Source organism: Erythrolamprus reginae, chromosome 2, assembly GCF_031021105.1.
Source record: "Erythrolamprus reginae isolate rEryReg1 chromosome 2, rEryReg1.hap1, whole genome shotgun sequence".
Classification (NCBI taxonomy): domain Eukaryota; kingdom Metazoa; phylum Chordata; class Lepidosauria; order Squamata; family Dipsadidae; genus Erythrolamprus; species Erythrolamprus reginae.
Genome location: NC_091951.1, coordinates 141988813 through 141998170, shown reverse-complemented (window position 1 = coordinate 141998170; position 9358 = coordinate 141988813). Strand labels below are relative to the sequence as shown.

Genomic DNA, 9358 nt, shown 5'->3' with positions numbered 1-9358 from the left:
AAATGAAAAGCAAGGATGCTGAGACCTCAAACGTGCCAAATTGTTCCTTGTTCCTTTCCATCCATCCACAGAAGCAGAATATAGCTTCCATAATTTTCCTTAATGCTTCGTCTTACAGAATTATTCGTTTCTTTATGCAGACTTCAAAAGTCTCACCCTTTTATGCTTAGGTCAAATTAAAAGGGGGGGGGGACACCTAAGGAGATGTGGAGTGAATCCCAATTCATTACCTTTCAGCCAGCTCCTACGGGTATGGTCAGGTACATAGAACCAGTAGAAATTTTTTTTTTCTTGTTTTTCCCTTCTGGGCTCTGGGAATGTTTTTCCTATTGCAGTAAATGAGGTTGAATGTGTATAATTTAAGAAGAGCTCTCTCTCTGTGTGTGTATGTGTGTGTACATACACATACTTTATTGTTCTGTCTGGGTTCCCCCAGACGCCAACACCAACTAAAAAGAGTAGCCAGACACGCTGGTAAAAAGCAAAGTCATTTTATATCTTTGAAAACAAACACAGATAACAAAAACTGTTCTTACAAACTGGAATGCTATGACGCTTCACAGAAAAGTCACGACGGCCAGACAATACAACAGGCTTCTTGCTGGCACACACACCACTGTAGATAATAAAACCCACGCCTCTCCCAAGTTTTCAGCCTTCGAGGCCAGAAGCCAGAATCAGAGACGCCAAGGATCGAAGCAAGGTCACAGGACTCCCAAAAGATAACTCTCCACAATACAGGAAGGGCGGGCCTGCCTTTTCAACCTTTCTGAGGAGAACCACACCCAAACCCAGCTGTTGCCTATTAGGGATGGAAATACCTGGCTAATTGTCCCCTTCTTTGTGCTGCCCTTCTCTGCCTCATATCTATGATGGCTTGTGCGTTCTCATCTAATGACTCCAGGCTACTCGCTGGGGAGAGCTCCCCCCCGGGGGTCTCAGGCTGTTCTCCCTCCTCCTCGTCCTGACATTCCTCTTCCCCGTCTGCCTGGTCCTCCTCCTCCTCCTGTTCCTCATCCTCCCCCTCTGAGCATGGAGCCAGCAGAGTTCCAGCCGTTCCCTGAGGAGCCTCAGACTGAATCACAACAGTTTATATAGTAGATAGTGTATATTTTTGTGTGCCTGTGTGTAATATGTATGTACACATATGGCATATATACCTAGAATTAAATAGTATATTTTGGGTGTTCAGTAATTGCATCTCTTTGAGGTGAGGAGAAGCCAGACACCCTAACCTTAACCCCTGATGTGAGTGACGTCAAGTTGGCCACCTTTAAGCCAGTCACATGACCTTTAAGCCACCCCCCATCACATAATCGTTAATCCATTCCCACCTGGTCACATGGCTGGCAAGCCACACCCACAAAATAAGCCACGCCCACCGTGTGGTAATAAATTGTTTTGCAGCCCTTCACTGCTTTCAGCCAGAGTTGCCACTGATATCACAGTCGCAGCCCTGTCCACTTACTGAAAACTCACCAGTATAATGTCCGCCGTGCAGGCTCCCGTGATGATTGCAGACGGCATACAGATCGTAGAGAAAATTACCCTGGCCCTCTTCTGGCAGGGACTGCCGCCAGGGGCCCCACTTGCTGCCACGGCTGCGCTTGGCCACATGGGGAGCCATATCGAGCCCTCGCAGGGGGAAGTGCACTAGAGTGGAGAGCTTGTGGCGCTGCTCTCCCACCTGCCGGAAGCGTTTCAAGTGAATGATGAGGATATCGGGGAGTGTCCACAGGCTGAGTTTGACCATGCCTTGTTGAAGGACCTGGCAGTGGGGACAGCGCCAGGCATCATCTGGCGCCAGCTGCAAAAGAAGACGCGGTACAACTACACAGGAACCTGGGATCGAACCCTGGTGATGGATGGCCCAATTAATAGGAGCTGTCCATCCCCACCTTTTCCAGAATCCCATGAGGTATATTGTCACCGAGCAAGGAAGGAGACAAGCAGGTGGACATTCCATTCCTGCTCAGAAACATCTTGCCTTGTGGCAGAGATGGTCTTGTTCTAGTAACCTCCATAAGTAAGGGGCATGTATGTGCACTAGCAGTGCCTTCCGTTCCCTGTCCTATTGTCTCTCCTATTATCTCCTCTCTTTTTTTCTATTCCTATATCTATTATTATTATTATTATTATTATTATTATTATTATTATTAATTGGATTTGCATGCCGTCCCTCTCCGGAGACTTGGGGCGGCTAACAGCAATAATAAGACAGTGTACAGTAGTAATCCAATATTAAAAATGATTAAAAACCTATTAATATAAAAAACCAAACATACATACAGACATACCATGCATAAAATTGCAAAGGCCTAGGGGGAAATAGCATCTCAATTCCCCCATGCCTGGCAGCAGGGGTGGGTTTTAAGTAGCTTATGAAAGGCAAGGAGGGTGGGGGCAATTCTAATCTCTGGGGGGAGTTGGTTCCAGAGGGCTGGGGCCGTCACAGAGAAGGCTCTTCCCCTGGGTCCCGCCAAGCGGCATTGTTTAGTTGACGGGACCCGGAGAAGACCCACTCTGTGGGACCTAACTGGTCGCTGGGATTCATGCAGCAGAAGGCGGTCCCTGAGATAATCTGGTCCGGTGCCATGAAGGGCTTTATAGGTCATAACAAACACTTTGAATTGTGACCGGAAATTGATCGGCAACCAATGTAGACTGCGGAGTGTTGGTGTAACATGGGCATATTTGGGGAAGCCCATGATTGTTCTCGCAGCTGCATTCTGCACGATCTGAAGTTTCCTAACACTTTTCAAAGGTGTTTGTTCTTTTCTTTCATTGATATGTTTTATTCCTATATCTTCTCTTCTATTCTTTCTTTGATATATTTTACTACGAGTATATCCTCTATAACCTTCATTGTGTATTGGACAAAATAAATAAATAAATAAATAAATAAATTGGATTTATAACCCGCTTTTATCCTCAGCCAGGAAGTACCTGTTCCTCCTTAGTGTAGAGCTGGAAGCATTCGCTCAGGGTGCAGCTATGCTGCTGTTGATGAAGCTGTTGCTTCATTCTCACACTTTCTGCATCTTCAACAACTTCTTCCTGGATGTTGCCAAACAAGCTGCAAAAAATGCAAAGGGACATGTCAGAAATATCCTAGTCTTTTGCGGTGATTGCACTTTGTTGCGGGCCTTCAGTTTCTTTTAAGTTAAATGGATATCAAGGCAAGTCCTGCGTAGGTTTTCCAAAAGTCCAATTAACGTTACACTAACTCTTCAATATTCAAGGGGTTGTTGAAAAAGCATTGTGTGGAATTTCACACAGACCTAATCCCAAAAGCACAAGCGGGGAACTGGTTCCTTAGTACAGATGAGTGCTCTTCACGAAGAACAATTTCAACTTGTGTCAAAAGCATGGCTCTTCTGAGATGTTAGAGGTTTTCTGAAAACATCGGATTTGATGAGGCGGCTTCAATACAGGAGGTGGATTTTCATCTCCTGTTCTTTGGAAGGCAGTTCACGTTTTGGTGGTGTCTCAAGTATGGAACTCTCATGCAACACAATGTGTGATTGTCATCCAAGGCTTGTAAGCTAAGCAATTTGAAGAACTCTGTAAGAGTCCTTAAAGATAATCTACGGGAGGCTCTCTTAGTGGACTTATGCTGCTTTCCCAAGCCTCAGCCCCAAAGTTGCAGCCAATATTGAGCAGTAAGGCTAGCTATCACACCGGCATTTCTGACTGTCATTTTTTAAAATGTATTGCTTTAGAAGTATTATATTTGAGTTAAATTTCAAAGCAATGTTGCTCATGTTTACTATTTCATTAAAGTAAATTTTTTAATCTTAATCCTAATTCTTTTTTCCCCTTAGCTACAATCACTTCTTGGAGGGCAGTCCTGCAATTCCAAGTGTCTCCTTGCTTAAAAATGCTGCCAATCCATTGTCACTCAAACAGAATACAGTGTTACAACTATTCCTGGCTTGCACTATTGTAGTGATTCTGATTCAATAAATGAGCTATTACGAGACGGCAGGAATGTTTCCATTTTGCTCAAATTTATCCGTTGGATTTTCCAACTTAGAGGGGGTCCTGAGGGATTGTGTTCTTGCTTCCCTCCAGAAAGTTCTTATTAGACCACTCTAAAGATAGCAGATGCCTCTTGGTGAAATTGTTGAGGAATTGCAGTGGAATTTATTTTCAGTCATAGGGTGTCTTATATTGTTCTGTAGATGCAGGAGGAAATTATTTTCCCAAATAAACAAGAAGAAAGGGGAAGGCCCTAATCTCATCAAAACCACACCACAAAACCAACCTAGAACTAAGGAGAAATTCCTGACAGTTAAAACAATTAATCAGGAACAAGTTGCCTCAATAGGTTGTGAGTGCTCCAACCCTGGAGGCTTTTAAGAAGAGATTGGACAACTATTTTTGTGAAATGAGATGGGGTTTCCTACTTGAGCAGGGGGCTGGACTAGAAGACCTCCAAGGTCCCTTCCAACTCTTTTATTCTGCCATTTTGTTTGAGCATAACTTTTGCTAGAGATATCTATTAAAAAATAACCACTGGAAGTAATGGAGTCACTAAGAGATGAGGAAAAGCTGAGATCTTTAGCCAGTGTGCTGATTTTTATTCCACATTAGTAGCTAAATAGGTTGGGTTCATGCTAAATTTTGGGTTCAATGGTGGTCATAACTTGAAGACTACAGTCTACACCAGTGTTTCCCAACCTTGGCAACTTGAAGATATCTGGACTTCAACTCCCAGAATTCCCCAGCCAGCATTTGCTGGCTGGGGAATTCTGGGAGTTGAAGTCCAAATATCTTCAAGTTGCCAAGGTTGGGAAACACTGGTCTACACTTAATGGCCCGTCACTTAGCAGCTGTTCAAAGTTATGACCGCCTTTCTCCAAACTATGTACAAAAGGGTTATGGAATCTGGTGGTGGTACACAACTCCCTGCACTCACGTGACCATATTTGGGGCCTTGGCAACCAGTTTTACAGCTGGTTGCAGTCTTCCGTGGTCATGTGACTGCAGGTCTCCAGTCTTTTCAGCCACTTTCTGGCAAAAAACGCCCATAGGAATGAATAGAATTTGCGTAATGACAGCTATATATTTTTTAACAACTGGTCACATGCACCCAACTTATTAAGCTACTAATGTGGAATAAAAATATTAACTATGCTGTTGTTTTTCCTTGTCCCATTTCATATTATCTGAAATTAAATGTAAAATGGAGGCAACATTAAAAAAAAACCCGAGCAAGACATTATACATGCATTGGCATATTTAAAATATGCTGGAGGTGGGGAGGTGAAACTGGAGTAAAATAGGCTTGGTTAAATACTAGGTATTTCCCACAACCTGGCATCTTCCAGGTAAATGGAATAAACATTTCACATTTTCCCCCCTCCATCCCTCATTCTTTCCATGCATGCTGTGCATGTATCTGAAGTTAGAAAGAATCACGAGCAATTTAAGCTACAATGAAAGTCCTTTTGGAAGCCATGTCTCTGCTTTAAGTGAAACCCATGAGCTCCTTTTGTCATTTACCAATATAATTTGCAACACAAACTCACCATTCTTTGGTGGTCAAATCCCATTCGACTACCAGTTTCACATGAACGGGGCCTCCGGGACCTCCAAATTGGAGCGCTCTGTAAGAAAAGAAAGTGAGGGAAGGGGCGATGGTTGTAATTTATTTATTTATTAGATTTGTATGCCGCCGCTCTCCGAAGACTCGGGGCGGCTAACAACAATAAAGAAAACAAGGTAACAAATCTAATATTAAAAAGTAATCTAAAAAAACCCAATTTAAGAGACCAATCATACAAACAGGCATACCATGTATAAATTCTATAAGCCTAGGGGGAAGGGAAAAAATTTCAATTCCCCCATGCCTGATGACAGAGGTGGGTTTTAAGGAGCTTGCGAAAGGCAAGGAGGGTCGGGGAAACTCTGATATCTGGAGGGAGCTGGTTCCAGAGGGTCGGGGCCGCCAGAGAAGGCATATCAGCCTTGAGGAATGCAATTCAACTAAATAATTAATTAATTAAAGCTTGGAGAATTTCAGGAGCCATGGAGAAATTGAGGGTCAGGAAGTACAATCCCGGTGGAGGCTGTTCGGAAACCTTAGGTATCTACAGGGGCAGGTTCTAACTTACCTCGCTGCCGGTTTGCTTCCTCCTGTGCTGAATGGGTGCGCGCATGCTTTGTGCTCAAGAGCAGTGCCGAAAAAATAAAATAATTCCCCCACCCCCCAAAAAAGCTGAAAACAAGATGGTGATACATGCAGTGCTAGAAATTTGGCTTCTGTGCAGGTGCAGAAGGAAAAAAAATGGGGAAATCCCCCCTCAAAAAAAAGATGGCAACACCCATGGAATGGCACCGACCGAACTGGTTCCATGATGTCATCATGACATCACCAGTGGGTTGCTACCAGTTCAGGTGAACCCGTTCGAACCCACCTCTGTGTATATAGGATCTCAGAGATACCCTTCATAAAAAATATTCCAGGCTGTGGTTTCTATGGCTCCCATTAGGCTTACAAGTCAGGAAACTACAGGTTTTATTTTTCCTCGCTTCATTGTTTACATTTAAAGATTTTTTTGGGAAACAGAATAAGATAAGACTTCAACTTACAATAGTTCGCTTAGTGAACTGTTCGAAGTTACAACGGCAGTGCAAAAGTGACTTACCGCCATTTTTAACACTACTGACCACTGTAGCATCCCCTGGTCACATGATTTACATTCAGATGCTTAGCAACTGATTCACATTTACAAGCGTTTGCAGGGTCCCAGTGTCATGTGATCACCTTTTGTGAACTTCTGACCAGCAAAGTCAATGGGGAAACCAGATTCACTTAACAACTTTGTTACTAATTTAACAACTGAAGTGATTCCCTTAACAAATGTGACAAGAAAAGTTGTAAAAAAATGGGACAAACTTACTTAACAAATATTTCACTTAGCAATATAAATTTTGGGCTCAATTGTGGTCATAACTTGAAGACTAACTGTACAGTCTTCACTTAATGGCCAGTCACTTAGCAGCTGTTCAAAGTTATGACTGCCATTCCTCAAACTATATACAAAACGGTTGTGGAATCTGGTGGTGCTACAAAACTCCCTTCAGTCACATGACCACATTTGGGTCCTTGGCAACCAGTATTACAGCTGGTTGCAGTCTTGCGTGGTCATGTGACTGCAGCGTAAGATATTTTTTGCAGATCTCCAGCCTTTTCAGCCAGTTTCTGGCAAAAAACACCCATACATGAATAAATATATTTGCTTAACGACAGCTACAGTATGTTTGTTTGTTTAACAACTGCCCCCATTCACTAGAATCCACTATGTTAAGTGAACCATCGTAAAAAGTATCTTGGTTGTGTGATGCCTTGACTTATGACCATTATGTCTTATGACAGGAATTTTGGGTTCCACTCTGGTGGTAAATCAAGGATCACCTATAATGACTCTGAAGCAGAGTCTACTATCCTTCAATTCCACAAAGTCTCTTTGATTAATACACCAATGGCGTTGGCTCCAATACTAGCACAAGAAGCCACACCACAGATGACAGTCAATTTTGCCTAGTTGTCAGCAGGGGGCAGACTCCTCCTGCAGAAGAGCTCATTCATCATCTACATGCTGGTCGGTTTTTCAGGTCCTTGAATGTAAAAGGCAATAGACTTAAATGCTTTCTTCCCCCCACCCTCCTAAAACAAAGAGAGCCATCTAGTTGTAGTAGCTAAGTGCCAGGCTGAAACCCAGAAGACTGAGTTCTAATTTTGCCTTAGGCACAAAGACACTTGAGTGATTCTGGTCCAGTCACCCTTTTACAGCCCCTGGAAGGAAGCAATGGCAACCATTTCCAAATCTTGCCAAGCAAACTTGCAGGGATTTCTCCAGGAAGTCATCAGAAGTCAACACTGATTTGAAAGCTCACTCGCTCTCTCCTTCTCTTGCACACACACATACACTGTACATCTAATTGAGCTCCATACATTCATTTCTCCCATTCCTTCCTAGAAACGCCTTGGCACTATTTCCATCTTTTTGTAAAAGAAAATATTATGTTTTCATAAGCAAATGAATACAGAGGGAAATCATGCCTGAGATTGTGGCGTGGTTGTGGTTTGCGTGCGTGTGCATGCACATGTGCATTGGGATTCCTGGTTGAGAGGTAAATCCCGTTTTATCTGTCCTTTGTACTTTCTGCTCCAATAAGCAAAAAAACCCATTTCTCAAACATTCTGCTTTTTTAACTGTATACTTTTCAAAGCCAGGTTGTTCTCTTGTTAGTGTAAAGTGACAAACACATTGCGACTATACAGATTCTATCTGGCTACTCCTCTGAGTAGGAAGAGGAAGGTAACTGTACTGGGCAGTAGCTGCTGAGATATGGACAGGCAGTGCTATACGAGCAGATGGCTTTGCCTATATCTATTAAGCAAGCTGCTGTCTTTGGACACAGTGGACAATGCTAATTCATCACTAAGGTTGAAAATCAAACATCACAGCAAGAGAGTACAGATCAGCAGAGTGAGAAGATTTGGAATAGATTTGAAGAATTACATGAGGTACCTGAGACATAAAGGAAAATTTGGGTGCCGCTTTACAACTATAGAACCCTTTGTCCCTTTGGACATGAGCCTTTGGACATGATAGCAGTATTCCAACATTTGAGGGGCTGCCAACAATTAAGAAGGGGTCAACCCATTTTCCAAAGCACCAGAAGAAAGGATAAGAAACAGTGGATGGAAACTAATCAAGGGGAGAGGCAACCTGGAATTAAGGAGAAATGTCCTTACAGTGAGAATAATTAACCAGTGGAAAGGCTCACCTTCTGAAGTTGTTGGTGTTTCATCATGGGGGGATTTTAAGAAGATGTTGGGCAGTCACTTGTCTGGAATGGCATAGGGTTTCCTGCTTGAGCGGGGGAAATGGCCTAGAAGACCTCCAAGGTCTCTTACAACTCTGTTTTTCTGTTATTTCCCCCAATATTGCCAAGACTCAGCTTGAATATTATCTATCTATCTATCTATCTATCTATCTATCTATCTATCTATCTATCTATCTATCTATCTATCTATCTATCTATCTATCCTCCATCCATCTATCATCTATCTATCTATCTATCTATCTCTCTCTCTCTCTCTCTCTGTCTGTCTGTCTGTCTATCTTCCATCCATCCATCATCATCATCTATCTATCTATCTATCTATCTATCTATCTATCTATCTATCTATCTATCTATCTATCTATCATCTATCCATCCATCCATCCATCCATCCATCCATCTATCTGACTTTTATTTTTTATATATTTAAAAATATTACTATTTTTATTTATTTACTTATTGCATCCATCTCAGAGAGTGAGTTTGAGTGATATGTATC

The 9358-nt window shown here is 42.6% G+C and overlaps 1 protein-coding gene across 1 annotated transcript in view; it reads right to left on the bottom strand.

Moving 5' to 3' along the window:
- The window catches only part of USP43 (ubiquitin specific peptidase 43), a 156130-nt gene that overhangs the window by 8525 nt on the left and 138247 nt on the right, over nt 1–9358 (bottom strand). The window contains exons 10-12 of the mRNA XM_070739727.1: nt 5535–5612; nt 2947–3076; nt 1480–1807 (exon numbers count right to left, since the gene is read on the bottom strand). Coding sequence (XP_070595828.1) covers nt 1480–1807; nt 2947–3076; nt 5535–5612 — 536 coding nt within the window. The remainder of the gene's footprint in view (nt 1–1479; nt 1808–2946; nt 3077–5534; nt 5613–9358) is intronic.